General features: G+C 51.2%; 1 protein-coding gene across 3 annotated transcripts in view; it reads right to left on the bottom strand.

Annotated features, from left to right (window-relative positions):
• Positions 1–8,248: 8,248 nt before the first annotated feature.
• Positions 8,249–21,510, bottom strand: part of ILRUN (inflammation and lipid regulator with UBA-like and NBR1-like domains) — a 90,701-nt gene continuing 77,439 nt past the window's right edge. For 2 of the 3 annotated variants that reach the window (XM_032409984.1, XM_032409986.1), the window contains one exon: positions 8,249–11,521. In XM_032409984.1, coding sequence (XP_032265875.1) covers positions 11,486–11,521 — 36 coding nt within the window. In that variant the 3' untranslated portion in view covers positions 8,249–11,485. Of the gene's footprint in view, positions 11,522–16,778; positions 16,981–21,510 lie in introns of those variants that run through there. The other variant, XM_032409985.1, reaches the window with a different exon arrangement.

The following is a 21,510-nucleotide window of genomic DNA, read 5'->3' as shown; positions in this document are numbered from 1 at the left end:
AGCCCTGTAATTGCCTTTGGACTTTACATTTAATGAGAGAAAATAAATCCCTATCTTGTTGAAGCCACTGTCTTTCAGGACTATGTTACTTGCAGCAGAATGCAATTCCTAAATCACTTAAGAGGGTCTGTCAATATCTCCTTCTTTGCCATCTCCTTTGTCTAGATGGTCTTGGGTGACCATTTTCCTTAAGAGGGTCTTTGAGAAGCAAAAGGGGAAGTGAAGGGAAGGGGAAAAGGGCCTAGATGTGGAGCCAATCCTGGGAGGCGGTGATCAGGGGGTACCCAGGAGAGAGGTCCTCTAGAGATGAGCCATGCCTGGGAGTGTCCAGGGAGGCTGGAGTCTGAAGGCACCCTAATCTCAGTTCTCATCCACTGTTCCCCTCAAAAATAAATGTGCAGATAAGTGTATGACATCCAAGTCACAAACAAATCTCCAGTAATACCACCCCATTCTCGCAAATACACAGAGCCAATATATGAAAGTGCTTTAATATCCAGGAACTATACCAGGGTCTCCCTTATGGCAGCCCTGCCCACTGCATCTAGAAGGGTCAGGGCCATGGACTGAGGCTGTGGCCAGCTCAGGAGTGAGGGCGGCCAGGTCAGAGGCATTGCTGTGACCAGACCTGGGGGTGACCACAGACACTCCTCTGCTGTTTAGGGCAGGCCCTCGAGGACGGAGTGCTCAGGTGGACACGGCGGCTCATGATCTCGTATCATGTGGGTGAAGAGACAGAGCCCAGGGACAGGGGACTGGTTCCATCAGTCCCACAGACCTAAAGGTTGGGGCAAGGCAAAATGCCAGAATCTCGTTTCACAAAATCCACCACTGTCCTCTAAAATCCAACAGGCACCTGTGTCTTTTCCCCTTTCTCGGCTGTTCTCCTTTTCTGGAAGGCTCTTTTCCCAGACATCACAATGATCACTCCCTCGGCTGCTTCACGTCTTTCTTCAAACATCACCCTCTCGGTGGAGACCTCCCTGACCTCCTATTTAAAGCACTTCACCTTTCCCCCTTCACTACCCCCCTTCCGTGTCTCCATATCCTTTCTCATCATCCAACACACCACCTATTTCACACTGTTCAGCCGCACGATGCTGGGTACTTTCGGTCTGTCTCACTGCTGCATCCTCAGCACAGAGGACAGGGCTGGGCCCAAGGTAGGGAAGTGCTCGATAGTGCTGTATTAACAGAGTGAATACAAGGAGGAAAGTCCAGCCTCACCAGCAGTGCTTCCACAGATGGAGGGCACAGTGAAAACGCTTGGATGGCTCCTTCTAGTGCAGAAGTGTCCTCCCACGCGCCCCCATGGGCCCAGTGGGCCCCCCCAGGGGCTGCAGCCCCTGAGCGCTCGGCACAGCACAGAGCTCGCCGGTCCTTCGTGAGCCAAGACGCGCCCTTTTAAGGGTCGATTGAAAACAAAGCTTAAATTGTCTCGGCTGCTTTCCTCATGGAAAAAACAAAATAGGCCCTTCCACCTCTTTTGAGATCAGGGCTCTCTGTGACTGTGAGGGTGTGCGCGTGCGTGTTATTGGGTACTGATGCAGTGTGGCCGTCTGGAGTCAGCCTCCAGTCTGGCTGCTTCTTAGTGTGTGACTGTGGGTCTGAGCCTCAGTCTCTCGCCTCCTAAATGGGAATAATAATGGTGCTGACCCTACCAGAATCCTGGCTCTTCCTGTGCGGACCGTCGATTGGGAAGGCACACGGGGGAGCCTGCTGGGGCCCTGGACGTGTTCCAGACCTTGACCTGGGTGATGGTGACGCAGGGTGTTGATAGGAAAGAGTTCACCAAGCTGCACCCATAAGTTTTGTGTTCTTTACGTCTGTAAAGTATAGAACAGTAACAGGATAGCAGTGAGGCTGGAATAGAAAAATTAAATAAAAACTAGTGAAAAACACCAGCTATTATTATGAAGTATGAACAAGTGCATAGGGTGCGAAGTTCCTGTGGGCACGTGGTGGTGTGATGGTACGTCTGGCTATGGGCTGAGGGAATGAGTGGGCTCCTGTGTCAGTATGTGGGTGCCCATGTGTGGTGTGAGCATGCGTTCCTGCATGAGGGGAGCACAGCCGCGCACTGGATTATGTGCTTGTGAGTCTGTTCCTGAGCACGCAGGTGTGGAGACCTCTGTTCCTTGGGCCCCAAAGCTGAGCCCATGGGACTGGGACGCAGCTGTGCTCCTCACCCCAGGTAAGGTGGGGCCTGGCTGGCACAGGGCCTGCTCCCCCATACCCACCTTGTGCGGGGGGAGGCAGGCGACTGAAGTCCTGGCCAAGGGCTCCCAGCCCCCCTTCCCTTCCCATAGCTGTAACTTCTCAAAGATGCAAATTCCTCCTCAGTTCATGCAAATGAGTCCTGAGAGCCAAGGCTGCCGTCCCTCGGGCCCAACCACTGCCACTCTGATTGGACCCCACCGGATGCCTGGCTGCCCGGCTCGAGGATCCGAGCCAGCTGCAGTTGGTTCCTGTTTCCCAGCCACTGATTCTTTCTCTCCCCTGGGGTTCCTTGGCTCTCCCTGCTGGCTCAGGTGTCCTGGAGAGAGCCTGGGCTGGGAGTGGCCACACTGGCGGTGGGACTCTGGGGAAGGCAGTGCCCTCCCTGACTGGGCTCTCAGGCTCTTCCTGCTCTCGTATTTGGGGATGCTCTGGAATGGTCACTGTCCCCAACCCAAGGCTGCTGGAGAGAGGCCTGGCTGCCCCAGACCCTCCTGCATGGCATATTTACCGTGGGCCCCACTCACAGGCCTTACCCTCTCCAGTGGGCCCCTAGTGCTCACTTTTCCCATCTCCTGGGTCCGATCTCCCCACAGGGACGGGCGTCTTCATCAGCCCTGGATGACACACATTGGGGGGTGGGGGAGGGGGGCTGGGAGGGGCGTGACACATACACAGACTGCCCTTCTGACCTGTCTGGGTAACAGCTGCCCCCACCCCCAAGCCTTCGCCCCCATGGCTTCTGGTGAAAGGGTGCTCAACTATCAGGAAGCCAGGAGGTGTGGGAGGAGAGAGGCCATCAAAGGAGGTGGCAGACGAGCGGGAGCTGGAGATGTGCAGAGGATTTCTGCACTCTCTGGCACCAGCAAATGCCACGAGGAAGGGGTGCAAATGCCGCTGTGGCGCCCACCTGTGGCCTGGCCTCCGGCCCTGGCGCTGATATGGGCCCTGGAGGGCAGCTGGAAGCAAATGTGTCGGCCCCACTGCTCCACCCTCGGAAGTGGTTAAACCACCGTGGCCAAACCAGTTCCCAAGCAGAAGTTTCAGGCTGTCATTCTCAACCTCATGCACACCTGTGACACCTTGCCCTCCAGGAGCCCCGCCGCCGTCCAGGGGCTCGGCTGGGCTGGGCAGTGTGCGCCTCCAGAAAGCAGGCCAGTCCTCCGCAGGGCGGCCTCTCCTACACATTTGTTCGTTTCTCCACTCAACAAACGTGTATTGGGGGCCTACTGCCTGCAGCTGCCCACACGGCTCTTCCCCTTCGAGCCTCTTCTTAGAGGGAATTAGGATCTCCTAAACTCCCTTCCAGAATGGTCCTTTCCTGCAACCCAGCTCCCACCCCAACCCAAGAAACAGCCACAAGGATTTACTTGAGATAAGGGATTTTTTTGGACTCTGCCTCCCAAATGCCCAGTGTCCCAGGCCCCTCTCCTCAGGTCATGAAAATATAACAATGGCTCACCTCATGTTGGACACTTACCATGTGCTAAACTTTTATGATGGGTTTCAATTCTCATGACGCCTCTGGAGCTGTCAGGACAGTGAGCTTCTCAGTGCATAACCTGACCAGTCACACATGGAAACGCAGCCGAGCCTCGATTCAGGAACGCAAGCTCACCTACCTGGAGTGGAGGGCAGGGGCAACACGCCCTGGAGGAGTCGGGATCTGGGCAACACATTTGCAGGGGGAGCCGGGCCAGGGCAGGGTCCATCCTTTCCCGACAAGGCCTGGGCCACAGGGCGCCTCTGCCGGCTTTGGGCCCACCCTGCCCCAGCTCTGAGGTGGCCACACTCCCAGCACCCCCAGGGACGGGTCCTGCTCTCCACATGTCCCCCCGAGAAGGCATTCCTCACAGCCCAGCTGCAATCTCTCCCTGGACCTTGCTGTCCCACTGCCCTCGAACTGTCTGGGGGGCCTCGGCTGCTCAGAAGCCGAAAGCAGTGACAGCCCAGCTTGTCAGGGATCTCGGGGGTCTCGGTTGTTGACCAGGGCCAGGTGGGGTCCCCACTCAGACACAGCCCCCATCCTCTCTCAGACTTCCCTTTCCCACAGCCCAGCAGGAGGAACTCCTAGAACTTGGCTCCAGAGCCCTAGACTGTCCTTGAGAGGACGGGCCACAGGAATGAAGTTACAGACTACTGGGGTCCTGGCTTCACTCCCCCATGCCCCTGCCACCTGGCTCCTGGGTAAGGCCGCCCCTGGCCTGGACTGCAGGGAACCCCTCATGCCCTCTGTACCCAGCTGAGAGGGTTGGGACAGAAGTGACTGCCAGGACAGGAGAGGTCAACTGCAGCCCTCAGAGCTCGGAGTCTAAGAGGGTCTGTCTTCTTGGTCAGAGAAGTTCATCACAAGGGAGCTAGGGCAACGAGCAGGCTTTGAGGGAGTGTGCTGACAGATGAGGTCAAACCTGGGGGCACTCCTGGGATGGAGAGCTCCTCTAGTCCTGAAGCTCTAATTTCCACCTAATGGTGACAACCCCCACCGTCTCCCACCCCCCATCTCCCCAGCGCAGCAGACTTGCCTATCCACCTGGCTGCCCCGCGCCTCCCACAGATGCAAACGGGCATCTCACACTCACAGGTCTGGACCCGACCCCAGATTCTACCCCACGAGCTGCTCCTCAGGCAGCCCTCCCTGTCTCAGGGAACAGCGACTCCTCCATCTTGCACCCCGTCCCTCTCTTGGCACTCTGCATCTTACCCATGGGCAAATACTCTCACTCCCCAAGTGTTCTGAAGATCTAATCACTGCTCCCCAACCCACTGACAGCGCCCAGTCAACACTGGTTCTCCCTGCTTCTGCCCTTGTAACCTACAGTGTTGTCTCCTTTAAAGGATGTCAGATGTGTCCCTCCCCGTGCTCACAGCCTCCGATGGCTTGTCTCGCCCAAAGTGAAAGCCAACGCCAGGTCAGTCACCTCAAGGCCCCATCTCACTTGACCCCCCCTCAACTCTCTGACCACATTTTTTAGATTTTGAGAGAGAGAGAGGTCTCAGGACCGTGAGATCATGATGAAACCAAGAGTCAGATGCTAAACTGACTGAGCCACCCAGACGCCCCTGACCTCATTTCCTCCTACTCTTCTTGCTCACTCTGCAACAGCCAAATTCCCACCTCAGGGCCTTTGCATTTGCTGTTCTCGCTGCCTGGAACCTTCTTACTCCACATATCCACAAGGTGTTCTTCGTGCATGTTAGTGAAGGCTTCTCTGGCCTTCTCTAGCAATCCTCTCTCCCTCACCGGCACTCCCTGTCCTTCTTTGCTTTCTCTCTCTCCACAGCACCCGCCACCTCCTGACATCTGTGTTACTTGTCTGTCCGCCCTGACTAGAGTGTCAGCTCTACGAGGATAGGGACTTCATCTCTTTTGGCCACGGCCCTACCTCCAGCACCTAGAATGGTGCCTGGCATAGAAGTAATGGTCAATAAAAGGGTGATCATGCGACCTGCAAAGGGGCAAGGGCAGCAGAGCTCTCCCAAACAGTCACCGGGAAGGCCATTCTCCTCCTTCCCCCTCCACATACAATCGGCCACAGGAAGCAACAGTCCTGGGAGAGGCGCTGACCTCCTTTCAGGGTCTCAGTACATCACGCTCTCTCCCACCTTCCCATCCCCCATCCCTCCATCCTTCAGGTTGAGCTCGTGCCCCTTCCCCCCAGAAACCCCTGGACTAAGTGGGGGCTGCTCACTGCATGCTCCTCAGTACCTGCACTTCTGTTCTCAGGAGTCCTGAGACTTAGGAGTAACTTGTTCACCAACTGAGCATCAGACTGGCCTGCCCTGGGCTGCCTCATGGTTGTGAGGAGTAAATGAAGTAATTCATGTAAGTAGTTTAATAGGAATTGGTCAATAGCAGTCAACCAATATAACCACAATCAGAGTGGACATGCCAACATTTGTTTGTGACACAAACGCAGTATGCTAGAAGTAATGTGTAAGCCAGAAATCACAGCCTTGGATAATCCCTCGGAAATGCTGGGGAACCATGGCCCACATTTTGAAGATCACTGTTCTAGATACTGAGTATGACTGTTGAACTCCCTCAAATTCCAGTGGGCCTGGCCAACGCAGCCCTGGCTAGACCTGGCTCGGTCTCACAGACCCAGGAGGTGGGGGTGCTGGCAACCCCTTCAGGCATCCTCTACTCTCCCCATGCAACATGCAGTCCCGGGACCAGCAGCATGTGCTCACCCGGGAGCTTGTCAGACATGCAGAATCTTGCCCTCTTCCCCAAGATTTACTAAATCAGAAGTTGCATCTTAACACGTTCAAGTTTGAGAAGCACTGCCCGAGATCACAGCATCTCGGACTAAGGGCCAAAAAGGATATTCACCACCCCACCCTCCAAACCCGAGAGCTCCATTGAAGTCCTGGCTTTTACACATGGCCACATCCATCTTCTAGAGAAGGGCATCTGAGACCCATCAGTCATGCTAACCTGTCAGAATCCATTCTCTGGACACTCTGACCCCCAAACTCAAACACACTCTCCCGGCTCACAGCAGTCTTGCCTGCTCCCTACTGCACTCCCAGGAGCGCCCTCTGGGCCCATTCTCTTGGCTGCCACAGGGCTGGACACCAGGTGGTGTCTGGGAAAGTGGCCGGGTCACAGCCAGCAGGTGAGGGAGGGGCCTTCTCGAGAACAGGGTGGGAGGCACCCAGGTACAACCTGAGCTGGGGCAGGGAAGTGGCTTGAGGACCTGTTTGTTCTGCCAGGAGGGCTGGGCCTGGACCACTGCAACCGGCTCCCCCTGCACCTCCACCCCTACCCCAGGCAAGAGAGCCCCCTCCCTGTCACCTAGCCCGCGTGGGAATGGCTTGAGCCAGGAGCTACCATCCAACCTGCTCCCCTCTCCCAGGGCCTAGTGACTTCTTGACAGGTTACAGCCCCAAAGACAAACAGATTCTGCCAAGCAAATAAGTGTCCAGCGGTAGGTAGGGGTGTTGAGGAAGGCCCGGGAGTGGGTCTGAGCTGCCAGAAGACCCAGGTGACAGGGTGGGGGCCCTCCTCCTGCAGAGAACAAACAGCCCAGGGCACCTGGAAGGAAGCAGGATGCTGGTGTGCTGTCACGGCAGGTGGGGGCTGGGTGAGGGCACTCCCCACAGGGGTCTCTGGGCCAGTCTCCCACACTGGGTGTGGGCTCTGCGACCAGGCTAACCAGAGGAACTGGAGTCCTGCATTTAGGCCCGTGGAGCGGAGGCCAGCTCTGTGGTGCCTCCATTTCTCTCGTCAATCTGGCCACCGGTTCCCTTACTAAGCTGCCTAAAGGGAGACGGCCTCCCCATCCTTTAGAACACACAGCTTTGCCAGCCGGGGTGAAGGCCCAATTGGGGGGGGGTCTGCAATTAAGTGAATTTAATGCCAGCATCTGGGAGCCGAGGCCATGGGTCTGAGCCTCTAGCAACTCCCTTCCTCTCTGATCTCACTTTCTCTCCAACAGAGGGGTGATTATGTGACTAAACAAACGAGTTCTGAGCTCTTAAACATGCTACAGACATGAAGAGATGGATCCAGCGAACCCATCATTTGCTGTCATGCCAATTAAGTGCATTCTCTCTTCCGTCTGCATCTAGGATGCCAGAGGCCCAGCTGGGACTAAGAAGGGGGACTCCCCAACTCAGTCTTGTCTTTCTTCCCAGGAGGGAAGATGCCCATGATGCTCTGCATTCCCCCTATTCCTCTACCTGGGCTACATACCTGAAAGGCCTGCCGGCTGATGGACACTAACTTGGCTGCTACTGCTTACGTGCTGGGCATGGCGAAGTGCTAGAGAGATGCACAGTACCCGGGGGATCTAAGGCCCTTGGAAATAATTTCTTCCCCTTTTTGGTCACTGAAGCCAGGAAGGGCAGATCTAATTATAACCCCAGGGTGAATTTCCCAAACATAATCAAACTCAGGGTCTCAGTTTTCCCATTTGCAAAAGGAAGACCCAGGGACCAAAAAGTGCACATCACAGAGTCACTGTGGGGGCAAGCAGATACACAGGGTGCTTGATGGCACAATAAAACTCACTGACACACATGAAAATAGGTTTTTTTTTTGGTGTGTGTGTGTGTGTGTGTGTGTTAATTTAATCATACAAATATTCATTTATACAGTAAGGAAAAACCTCCCCATCTTCATCTCCTCCCAGGCACCATGAGGCCCCACCACAAACACCCACCCAGCTTGCTTGCTACACACCACTGTCCAGGTGGAGGGGGCAGCCACAGCTGCTCCAGCATTCACCCAAGGAAATGAAGGAAAGGCAAGGCAGGGTGGGGTGGGGGAATCAGCTTGAATTTCTGAGCCCTAGCAACCCCACCATCCTCTCCTGCTGGGGCTCCAATTGAATTTGGGGGTCCCATCTTGGCCACCCTCAAGCCACACGAGCTGTCTTGGTGAGGTTCTATGATGAGCTTAAGGTTACAGCCAATCCTTACTGGGGGAGAGAAGGCAGTTTCTTGTAGAAAAATACCCCGAATTCAACTGCCTCCATGGCAAAAAGGAAAAAAAAAAAAAAAGGGCATGCACGCGTACACACATCCACACACACCTCACTCCATGCACACGCTAGGTTCTTCCCAGGCCTGAGCCCCTCTGCCTCCCTTGCTGAGCTCAGGCCCCTAAGGGTGCCATCTGCCTCCTCTCATGGGTGCCAGATACTGGTGGTCCTGCCTAGAGGCAGCCTGCCTTCTGGGGCTGAAAGGGCCACTTCTACCACCACACTAGGCAGGGGAGGAGAGGGGCTCTAGGCACTGCTCAGAACTCAAACCAGTAAGAGGAGACAGAATGAATGGGACTGGTACCCCCCTGGTCCTGGGGGAGCCGTGGAATCCCGACTCCTAACGCACGGCTTGGGCTTGCTCTGGCTCTCTGCAAGGAGCTCGCCTCTCCAACGATGCGCACAGAAATGGTTTGCTCTTGGGAGGGGAGTCAACGTGCTTGGGATGGTCACCTTGCCTACAAGCAAGAGGAGGAGCAGGATGCCTCTGGCAGGACCAGACCCACTAATGGTGACCTATGAAAGCCCCTGCTGAATAAAGGCAGGCAGCCCCTCCTGGGAAATGGGGAAGGGGCACCAGATGTGGGGCAGATGAGGAGGCCAGGAAACCAGGCCATGTAAAGCCTCCCACGATCCTGCCAGCGGCAGCCAGAGATGTGCTGTTTGGAGGGCTGGGCATGTGTGGGCTCCAGGGTGGCAGTGTCCCAGGAGGTTGGCACCAACAGTAGTGGCAAGCTGGGCCCAACAGGGCCCTCAGACAAAAAGTCATGGTGAGCCCCTGGCTTGGGCCAGTGATGGACTGGGCACCCACCAGGATGCCCCTCTGCTCTGCTCAGGAATGGGGCACTCGAAAGCACTGCAAACGGCCACTCCTGTGTGAGCCTTAGGCTAGCCCCAGACCCAGCTGCCAGACCTTCTCAGCAGGTTGGCTCCATCCTCCCCCAGCGCTTCTCCAGTAGACCAAAGGGTTTCCCGCCTTTTATTTTTGGGGAGGTGGGGATGTGAAGGAGGAATTTCATACAAGCTTTTCTCCCACAATCAAGCTTTAGAAAACAACAGTCTCAAAAGAGGACAAGGAGAAACAAAGAGCACACATTTCTGGAGCTCAGACACCCACACAGAGACAGACGGGCAGGCAGACCCTCACCCACACCCAGGCTCTATGACCCCTTGCAGCCGCTCATCACCTGGTCTCCTAGCTTGTCTCACACCCCCGAGGTGGGTGGGGATGCGGTTAATAGGCAGGTAACGCTGCAACCACACCCTAGATCCACATCCCTGGCTATCAAACCAGCCAAGACTCAAGGGAAGGAGGGGGTGAGAAGAAAAGAGAAGAGGGACTTTGCATATTCTTGTATCTTTGGCAGACAGCTGTTCTAGCCTGGTTCAAGCTTCCCATGGAGAGGTCCACAGCTCAACCTGCTTGGAATCCACAGGACTCCAGTGGGGCCACATGCCCAAGTGGGCAGCCAGCCAAGTAGCCTCTGCTCTGGCTGGGTTGCCCCTCGCCCACCACCTCCCACTACTGCCCAAGCATTGTGCTCAGGGTGGGGGTGCTCTTGTTTCATCAAACTGTGGTCTCCAAAATCACACAGTCAGTAACTGTGGCCCTTCCCCATGGCCAACTCCCTGCTTGGGGCTGTATCTCCATACCTTAACAGCTCAGCCTCCACGAACAGGCTGTGAAAATACCACAAAGGACAATGGGAGGGAAACACAAGGAAGGGAGTTCTGTCACAACAGAGAAGCCTGGACACCTTTCCACCTGCCTGCTGCACACTTTGCTGGTGAGCTGCACCAACACCCGTGTGTGTGCGTGCACGTGGCACACACATGTACGCAGCACAGAGGCACTGTTCCCAGAGTGAATGGGGAGCCGCTGTGTATGAAGAATCCAAAAGAGCAGTAAGCGTGATGGCATTTCTCTCTGCCAAGAGAAACATGGAAGAAAAGCAATTTGAGCTGTTATAAGTGTGTGCAGAAGGACACCTCTCGGCCTTAGAAACTCCCATGTCGCCCGAGATCTGTCTTCAAGGCTTCCTCTGCTGGCCACACAGGGAAGTTTGGTCTTCAGAGAGGTTCTGATGGTAACAAGCCACAGGGGTTGACGGATACAAATGTCAAAGGTGTAAATCAACAGAAGATTAAAGAAAAAAGAAGAGGAAAAGGATGATAACTCATTGGCTGATGCCATTAAAAACAAATGGGGTCAGAGACTGCTGGAGTCGGGTGGCACAGGAGAGGTCTTCCTGTGGCACGGACCCGCAGAGTCCCCAAACATGCCACGCCAGCTTGTAACCTGAATCGCTTCCAGAGCAAGCAGCTACTCTAGAAAGGGTACGTTATCCCTTACCTAAAGAAAAAAAAAAAGTGGGGAAAGGGGGAAAAAATTAACATGTGCTCAAAACTACAACCTGTCTGTAGGCAAAATAATTTTTGTTTAAAAAGATGGCTTTTTTTCCCCCATTTGAAACTTTTTTTCCTTCCCGAGTGACCTAATGACTTGTTAGACTGACGCCTAATAAAACCCAAGGCGGCTGCATGGGTTTCTTCTTAGTAGCCTCAACACCATTCCGCGATTCAGCATTCACACATGCATACTGAGTTTACTCAAAACTAGTCTGTTCTGCTTCTTCCTCTTCTTCCAGGATGGGGGGGGGGGGTCAGAGCCAGGGGTCCATGCGGTGTGGTCTGCAATCCAGAGGAACCCCCTGCCCTCCCCCCCACCCCAAAGTCAGGCCTTCTGTCTTTTGTTAATTTTTCTTCTTGCCGATGCCCGTTTAAGACTGGCCGAAGGGGTAAGGCCCGTGGAGCCCCTGGAAGAGAGTGAACACAGTCAGTGATGGTAAACAAAGCAGGTACAACTTGACAATCAAACCAAGTCAAAGAATCTATGGTCCCCAGTGAGCCAGAAGGAAGCCCCACGGCACAGACAAAGCCGAGGGTTGTCCTTGCCCTGCAAAACCTCAAGAGGCCAACTCTCAGCACTGCCAGTTGCTAAGTGTTCCCACTGCATCACGCCATCCGGAGAGAGGGGAGGCAGTGGAGGGCGGTAGTCTTCATCTTTCAACTGCTGCCTCAATCAGCGCCAACCTTCCTCCACCCAGGTCACAAAGCCTGCCTTCCTGCTGGACAACAAGGTCTCAATCTCTCTGCTGAAGATCCCTGTCCACCATTTTCTGCACCTTAACCTCAGATGTAGGCTACTTCTGGCTAATGACCCTTCTACCAACAAGACTGCAGCAGCAATGGCAACTGTCTACTGAGCACCTAGGTAACAGGCATGGTACTAAGAGCTTTGTATATATTGTCTTTAAACCTCAGCCTGTAGCCAGGTGAGGATTCCCACACTCAGTTAACTCATGCCCATTTGACCGCAGAGACTAAAAGACCTGCTCCAAGTGACATGGGTAGGAAAAGGCAGAGCCAAGGTTCAAACCCAAGTCTGATTTTTTTTTCCTCCCACATTGCCTCTCCCCTGCCATGTGATAAGGTTTATTCTCAATTCCCAAGGTATTTTTGATGCTGCCTGTCTGGGTGGAAAAGGCTTCATAGTCTCACTTTTCCCTTATGTTCAGAATGATACACCAAGATGTGCCAACACCAAAATCAGTGGCATGAACTTGCTGGAGAATGACCTGTGCCTCCCTCCACCTTCCCACCCTCCTCCCAGAGTATGCTCCTTGGAAAGACCCAGTCAATGCCAAGACCTAGGAGGGCAAAAGTTAACTGGTGACCAGCCTCCCTGGAGTCCTACACCCTAAAGTGGCCTACAAGCAGCGGGGCTCTTGGACCAAAGGGACCAAATGGGTACCAAGAGCAGGTGACTCAGCCATAACCACGACAAATGACCCGGAGGGCATTTCCTAATGCTTGACAACTACGTTAAGAATCCTGAATCCAGGCACAATTAGGAGTGAAAAGGCACAAGAATGAGTGAGATGAAATTTTCCATTAGCTTGATGGGATGTGGGCAGTCAGAATTTGTCTTAAGAAAAAAAAAAAAAAAAAGACATTTCTTTGTGGAGGGAAAAACAGTGCTTGTTGCAGGGTCGCCAGTGATTAGATTCCTTTTCAGTATGACTTTGTTTTGTTTGCTTTCATCTCTCCAGCATCTAGCATGATGCCTGGCCCAACAGGTACCCAATAAACATTTGTTGAATTAATAACTAAAAGAGGAAAGGTGTTTCCCAGACTACTACCTGGAGTGTCAGACACCTCTGAGTCACAGGAATATTGGCCCTTCCAAAACCAAGTTTTACAACAGTGCTTAGGGGCGCCTGGGTGGCTCAGTCGTTAAGCGTCTGCCTTCGGCTCAGGTCATGATCCCAGGGTCCTGGGATCGAGCCTCGCATCGGGCTCCCTGCTCTGCGGGAGGCCTGCTTCTCCCTCTCCCACTCCCCCTGCTTGTGTTCCCTCTCTCACTGTGTCTCTCTCTGTCAAATAAATAAACAAAATCTTTAAAAAAAAAATAAAAAAATAAAATAAAATAGCTGCTTAGGCCTGGGGGACACAAGTGTCTGGGGGTCATGCCATCCAACTGGTCACAGCCTCCTAGGTCCCAGGAGAGGTGGAGCTCTCTGGAGGTGGTCAGGCTAGAGATGCAAGACCCTTCCTGTTTCCACTGCAGTGGGATGTAGATGGAGAACTGGGAGGGGATCTGGGTTCTACTCCCAGCTTCGCACCAGCTCACCAAGTGACCTTGAGTAAGGTCCCTTCCCCTCAGAGGAGCTCAGGTTCCTCTCTAAATCTCAGGATTTAAAGTTCTAGAAGTCAATACAGTGCCTGGCTCAGAAGGCTGAAAAACAGGACTCCAAGAAAGAATGCCCTTTGGTCATGCTTAGGCCAGAAGTCAAAGCTGCCAAGAAAAGGAAACATGAGATTAAAGTTCCTATAGTGTTTTCAGGGGAAGGCACTGAAATCGCTTTTGCTTTTTTTCCTCCCCCACATAAAGCCTCAAAAGACCAGAAGTATGTCTCTAGCTGCTTGGTGGTTATCACTGAACACAAAATCCCGACTGGGTGAATCTGGGGGAGGGGCAGGTCAACGTGGACGCAGCATCAACTACACGCCAGGTGCTGCTGCTGGGGCACTTTACCGTGTTCTCTGTAATTCTCACAAAGATCCACTGAGACAAGCCAAGATCTCCAAACTCAGAGAGGGAACCCACACAAGGGCACAGAAGTGGTAAGAACAGTGGTATTTAAAATGGCCACGTGTCTGCCAGCCCCCAAGCGAACTACGCCTCCAGCACACAAGCTGAGGCTGGGACCATCTCAGCAGCCATGTACCACCTGATTAACAAGGGTGGGCTGGGGGACCGAAGGGCTCTCAGTCTCCATCCTGCAGGGCCTGGTCGGAGGTCACACACACCACAAGTAGAAAGTATGGAAGCTTAAAACAAGCTGCGCTTGGTACTTCCCAGCATTTGTTCATCTGGAACAATCCAAGGAAACAATAAAGGCCTAGAATTCCCACAAGAGTTGGAACCAATACAATGCTCAAAGGTCTCTGTGCAGGAAAAAAAATGCACAGACAGAAGAAAACCCGAAAAACAAACAGCATTTGTTTTCTATGAAATATTTTCCCCTAAATTTAACTGTTTTCCAGACCAAAGCTCCATACATTTCACATGGGCCTTTATAATGCAAGTAATAGCCTTTTGACTTATCTAGAATGCTTGGAGAAGGGAGTTTGCCAAGGAGCTATTGCACATTTCCATTTTACAGATAAATAAAATGGGTCCTATGCAACTGGCAGAGAGAGGAACAAAGGCATGATGAGCATTTTCAGATTTCCACGTGAGTGCCCTGGCCCTCGGACATTCAGTGAGGTACGTAACTAGCTTAGATTATGGATTTGTTGACCCTCTAACTTAGTGGCTGAGGTTCTGTACCTTTGGGGGAAAAAACGCTACCTAAGTCCCTTTCACCCAGAGAATGGCATGTTGGAAGTTGTTGGTGTTTTATTGGTGCAGAAAGGTGGCTTGGGAATAAACTCTCTTCCCACCCACCCCATCCCACCCCACCCAATTAACTACCATCACTTCGAGGAAGGGAGAGGGAGCCAATTCTATTTCAAAACCACTTTATCATCTAGACTCCCCACATGCAGGATTATAGGTGTCACAAATGGATCACAGAACACAGGCAATGCAATACCAGTGGTGGAGGAAAAGCCTGGCAGAGATTCCAAGAACAGCTTGTCCAGGGCGTCCTATGGCAGGAGGCCAAGCAGGAAGTGTCTTTCCTAACAGTAGGATGGAGGTATATTGGAAATGGGAGGCCCATCCACACTTCAGGTTCCACTGGAGTTCCAAGACCCAGTGTAACAGGTTCTGGTGGCTAATGTCTCTAACCCCAGACTAAAAGCAGGGTTTGGCAATAGAGATAGTGTCCATTCTCTTCTGGGGCCTAGGAACTCTTCAACCTCCATCCATAGGAAAAGCAAATGCCAAGTATTTTAACTAATTTGGCATCACTTGACACCTCTCCTATAACAGTTGTACCTCTTCTAATAAGGAAAACAGGGATAGAGGCATCAGATGGTAGTTACCACAGAGCCCTGAATTAAACTGACTCAAGTGAAAATTGAGGCCATCGGATGATTGCAAAGCTCAGGAGTCTGATGCAGAAGGCTACGCTTCTCTCTGTGAGGAATCACTTCTCACCACCTAGGGACTGGCAGCAAGGCTGGATTTAACCATGCTAATAGAGGGTATGAATAATCAAACCCTGAAAAGAAGTCCTATATCTGACTCTAGGTCTAAAGGCCAGTTCCCCAGGGCCTACCTGAGTTGCATAGTTTTCAAGGCTTTCAAACGCTACATCTGGGACACCTGGGTGGCTTAGTCAGTTAAGCATCTGCCTTCAGCTTGGGTCATGATCCCAGCTCGAACCTCGGATGGAGTCCCACATCAGGCTCCTTGCTCAGCGGGGAGCCTGCTTCTCCCTCTGCCTGTGCTTATGCTCTCTTTCTCTCTCTCTGACAAATAAACAAAATCTTAAAAAAAAAAAAAGGGGGGGGGGGCTACATCTGCTAGGGAACAAGAAAGTGTTCCTGGCAAAGGAGAGATAGCTTTTAGGTCCACGGGGATTGAGGTGTCGCCTGTATGCTCAGCCTTCCCTGTTTTTCACTCAACAGCTGTAGTAGTGGTGAGCCCTGGGACCTAAGTTCTACTTGGCTACAGGGCAGGTAAGCCCTCCTAGAGCACAGAAGTGCCATATCGAACAGCTAAGACAGAGGTGCCTCTCTGTTCTTTGGTGTCTGGGAAAAAGACCCCGGCCTCGAGCCAGCCGAATCATCACAGTAGTTGGGCCAGGTCCTGAACTGCACTTCCATGATGGAAAAATGACTGAGAGCCATAATTTGGCTAATATTCTCAAATATTTTAAAATATTTTTAAAGACATTTATAAACATAAACATAAGCTCAGTCCCATTCACCACAATCTCTTTAAAAAAGACAATTTAAGATCCAGTACTTGTGATTCTGTTCTCAAGCAAACCTAAAAATAATCTTTGATTTTTCACAAAATCACTGGGGACCAGCCAGTGATCTGGTTATCACTGATCTCATGTGAGTGTGCACCTGTAAAAGTTCTCCTAAAATTATAGAGAAATCAAAGTAATTTTTCCAAAAGAGTACTAAAAATTGTCACTCAGAGAAAACACTAACTGCAAGCTAAAGTACTAAAAAGACTGGACACTAGTTTGGTTTCAGCTAGCATATTTTTTAAAAGTTTCTTCATCAATTTCAACAGCAGGAAGTGCGGGGCTATCAGGAGAGCAAACTGCCCTTGGAGAGGGTGGAACCTGCTTCTGCCAATTCTTTATGCCTTGCATACAGTAAGCCTCAAGTATTAGTAACACGAATGAGGGAATGACAGTGAGCTACTCTGCCCTGGTGAGCCATCTGTTTTTTCACATTTAACATTCCAGGAGGAAAAAAGAAGGCTGAAAAGCCTATTGAAACAAGAGTGTCTTACAAGGGCTTTTTGGGGTATGCGTTTTCTATCTGAAAGCTAGTTGTTTAGATAAAGCACCACAACATGGAGACTTTCACATACCTGTCTTTATTTTGCTTTTATTTGTGATTCAAAGAAAGAAAAAGGTTCACACACGTTAACACAAAGGAGCGTGCATGGCAGGGCTCTCCGGGTGCACACTGATGGCAGCATCAGGTAACACCGCCAGGCCCTCCTCCTCCTCGCTTCCTGGGCCAGTCCTGGTCAGCGCTGCGTCTGTCTAGTGCTCCTTTCGCAGCACTAAGTTCACTGAATGCGGACAGAAGAATACAGGCTTTAGTACTAAGTTCTGTCCTGATCCTGTACTGCGAACACGGGCTGGTGGGGCCCTGCTCACATGGCTGGCTCGACTGCCCGAGCCCTCAACAGTCCTGTTAGTCTCTCATTAATCAGAAATAAAATCAAGTCTCTACTGGAGTCCTGGGGGCAGGGCAAGGAGGGACGGTCTCAAGAAGATGCAAAAGGGACCCTTCCCTCCATGGCTGCTGCAGGCTCAAGGCGGCTTCCTACTGGAAGAGCAGGGCCACGTTAGCGGGACAGGAACTGCGGCAGACGCTTTCATACTGGTGTTCAAGCCACTTTCGTGGGACAGTCCTCCAAATTTCAAAGATACATTTGATGCACTGGCTGAGGATGAGTATGAGAACCAGCCAAAGGAAAGAAAAGAAGTCTTATTTTTATTTTATTTATTTATTTTTTAAAAAGATTTTATTTATTTATTTGACAGAGAGAGACACAGCGAGAGAGGGAACACAAGCAGGGGGAATGGGAGAGGCAGAAGCAGGCTTCCCGCAGAGCAGGGAGCCCGATGCGGGGCTCGATCCCAGGACCCTGGGACCATGACCTGAGCCGAAGGCAGACGCTTAACAACTGAGCCACCCAGGCGCCCCAAGAAGTCTTATTTTTATGCACGAGGGCCGATCATGGGGCAGGGTCCGTTCACAGTCTTCTTTCTGCCTGTGCCAAAACTGCTCAAAAGCTTGACTCAGTCATAAAGTGTGATGAATTTATTTTTTAAAAAGCCCTGCAAAACCATTTTTTTATACGTGCCTCTGTAATACAGTTTTTCTTCTGCTCCTAACTGACTTCTACAGTCCTGCTGGGGACCTTGTCATTTATCCATCCATCCTCCCTCTACCCATCCATCCAATCCTTTATCATGCCTCCCTTCATCATCCATCTTTCCATCCTCCCTCCAGTCTTCCATCCATCCAGAGCTCCCCATGGCCAAAGGCAACTCCCAGAGCATTCACCTACGCCGTGGCAAATCAAGAAAATCACCATAAAGAATAAAACTCAAACATCATTGTGAATGAAAACACATTATTTAAAGTTCTACAACAAAGAGATGAAGGATACTGCCTGGGTTGGACTTCCCCTTTCAGTAAAGACTTCAGAAAAAGTTATTTGCAATTTGGAATTCTAGCTCCCAAATCTCATGTAATAGGAAGTGTGCTAGAATCCAGGTATGAGGCTGGCACACAGAGCTCTCTCATGGTCATCGCCCGGGGTAGAGGAACTTCCTAAAAAGGAAGAAAGACCTGATAAGAGTCTCACTGGGGAGGTGACCCAAATACCCAAAAGGAGAGCAGCTTATCCAAGTTCCTAGCCCTGCCACCACTGGTGCCGGCTGTACTGTGGGGGTTCTGCTGAAGCACTCTGGGTGAGGCTGTTGCTCCCACTTCCTCTTAGAATTTCCATCCAAACTCCTGTAACCTTCCATCAATTACCCCTTATTTACAAGCTATTGTGTTCTCTCTCCTCTCTTACAATTAATTCACAGAATCCCCCGCCCCCCAAACGTCTGGCTGATTGAGGTAGGAGAATAAATGGACTCTCCTTGGTCTTATGCAGCCATATTTGCTATCATCTCGCCACTACCCTGGCTCAAGAGTATTGTCACTCTGCTTCCTTGCACATTAAACATTGGCTCTCCTTTGCTTGGCTTTCAAAGGTCTTCCTTCAAAATTCGCTCCACCCTCTTTAAGTACACTGTAGGTAGGCTGGCCAGTGTCCCGTGAACACACCCTGCCTGTGGATGCCTCTGGGCCTTCCTACGTGGGGTTCCTCTTCCCTCCAATTTAGTTTGAGCCTATCATCTACCAAGGTACCACTGCCTTTTCCGTCCTCCAAATTCATATGAACACTTACTTAAAAGTCAACTGGAACTCAATATACTCCTTCTTTACTGGCTGTTAGTCTTTCCTATGAGCTAGTCACATGTATGTAATCAGACAGTAAATTCTTTGAAGATAAGGATTAGGATGGGTCAAGCACCTAGGAGGCCTCTCTTATTAACCCAGTAATATCAAAGCTATCTCTGTATAAAGCAAACAGTTTAAATTGGCCCTTGGGCAATGAAATCACAGCAAAAAGCCCAAGACCCTCAAGCCTTGCAAGTGGATGTGTCCACAGCTTTGGAAAAAGTCTCCCTTGCAGCTGAGCTCTAAGGAAGCCCATGTTTTCCCCCTGAGATCCAATAGCTCCCAGCTCGTAACCTCGCATTTCACACCTGTTCTGCTAGAACGCAGTTACAGAGGACTTAGCTGAGACCAAGTTATTTGAAACCTGAGCATCTATACAAATTCTCACACTTCTGAATTTCATTTATCTGTTTGAACCTGTAATTTCACTAGTCCGACTTTCAGAACTTCCACCAGAAATTAAAACGCGAAATTCAGAGCCTAGGAAAGAAAACGCACCCTTACAACCAAAATAAAATATTCTGGCAATCCTGGGAACACTGGTTGTGTTTCAGCTACAGGACTGCCCAGCGTCAGACCAGTCTAAAACGATGCTCAGAGCCCCAAAGCAAATAAAATGGAGCTGAACAGCTTTGAAGCTGTTGAGGTACAAAAGGGAGAGTTCCTGGAGATACTTCTTATTCTCAGTCAGACAGTAATGTTACAAACAACAAAAGACATTTTCTAAAGCTCATAGTGTTTGCTTAATTTATTTTTAAAATGCACACACGACCCATGCCAATGCAAACACCAGCAAGGCTGGGAGGACTTTCCTGGCTCCTCTGGGTTTTCAAAAGAGAGTCATGGTAATATCATTAAGCCACAGTTTCCTGACAATCCCCTTCTGGTACAGAACGTACTAATCGGCCAGCGAATGGGGCAGGTTCCTCCGTTCTGCACGGCTTCCTCCCTGGTCACAAATTCTTCTGGAGCTCTTAAAGATGAATGAGGACGTCTCTACAACCTGACACTAGGTGTATAAACTACCTTCAGGGAACAACCAACAGACTTTGCTTCTGCCAGCAAACCTCATCAGAGTGTGGTCTAGAAGAATACTGGACTCACACTGGGTCCCTGGGTTCCAGCCCATGCTCCACCTCCAATTTGCTATGTGAATGTGAGCAAGTCACTTACGACTGCCGTATTATTTTGTCCAATGAAGACTGTAACTAAAGAAGTCATGAGACTGTTATGAATTGAGAATAAGTACAGCAAATGTGCTTTGAATAACATGAAGCGGTTTGTTCACATGTTAGACAGACAGTATTAAGCCCATTCCGGTCTTTGGACCTCTTCTCTGCCTACACCAATGGTTCACAAGTAGGGCAATTTTGTCATCTCCCCGCCCAGGGGACAGTGGACAATGTCTGGAGATATTTTTGGTTGTTACCCTTGGGGTTCGGGAGGTACTATGCCGTGTACTGGGTAAAGGCCAGGAATGCTGCTAAACATCTTATGATGCATTTAGATACCCCCCACTCCTTGCCTCCAGACATACCTGGCCTAAAGTGTCAATAGTCTTAGCACTTTGGCTGAGAAACCCTGCTCTACACTCAGTGGACTACAGCCAGTCTCACAGCATTAAATATAATCCATACGTCAATTCCCAAATTTATATCTCCACCCAGACCTCTCTCCTAAACTCTATATGCAACTTGGATAGACAACAGCCCACCTGACATCTCCATTTGGATATTTAAAGAAATCCCCAGTGTGCCCCAAGTGGAACTCTGGACCTCTCCCCACTTTTTTTTTTTTTTTTTAAGAATTTATTTGAGAGAGAGAGAGAGCACAGAAAGAGTGTGAGAGGGAGAAGCAGACTCCCCGCTGAGCAGAGAGCCTGACGTGGGGCTTGATCCCAGGACCCTGAGACCATGACCCGAGCCGAAGGCAGACGTTTAACTGACTGAGCCACCCAGGCGCCACCCTCTCCCCACTTCTACCATAGCCTTTTCCCTCTCCATTGATGGCAATTCCGTCCTTTTAGTGCTCAGGCCAAAAACCTTGGTGTCATCTTTATTCCGTTCTCTCTTACATCCCACTTCCAAAGGCAGGGGGTTTATTTATCATCTCTCTGCTCAAAACCCTTCAATGGCTTCCTCTGCCCCTCAGAGCAAAAGCCCAAAGCTTTAGAAGGGCCCACAAGGCCCTCCATGATCTGGTTTCCATCCTCTGACTTCATCTTTCTCTACTCTCCTCTTCCTTCACTCTGTTCCTTAAACAAACCAGGTAAACCTCAACCTCAGGGTTTGTATTGGCTGTCCCTTTGCCTAAAATTCGCTTTCTCTAGATAGCTTTTGCAGAAATAAAATGACTTTTTTTTTTTTTAAAGATTTTATTTATTTAACAGAGAGACAGAGAGAGAGCACAAGTAGGCAGAGAGGCAGGCAGAGGGAGAGGGAGAAGCAGGCTCCCCACAGAGCAGGGAGCCCGACGCGGGGCTCGATCCCAGGACCCTGGGATCATGACCTGAGCCGAAGGCAGCCGCTTAACCGACTGAGCCACCCAGGCGCCCCGAAATAAAATGACTTTAAAG

This window comes from Phoca vitulina, unplaced genomic scaffold (assembly GCF_004348235.1).
Source record: "Phoca vitulina isolate PV1807 unplaced genomic scaffold, GSC_HSeal_1.0 scaffold11, whole genome shotgun sequence".
In the NCBI taxonomy this organism is placed as follows: domain Eukaryota; kingdom Metazoa; phylum Chordata; class Mammalia; order Carnivora; family Phocidae; genus Phoca; species Phoca vitulina.
This window is presented reverse-complemented; position numbering and strand designations above follow the sequence as displayed.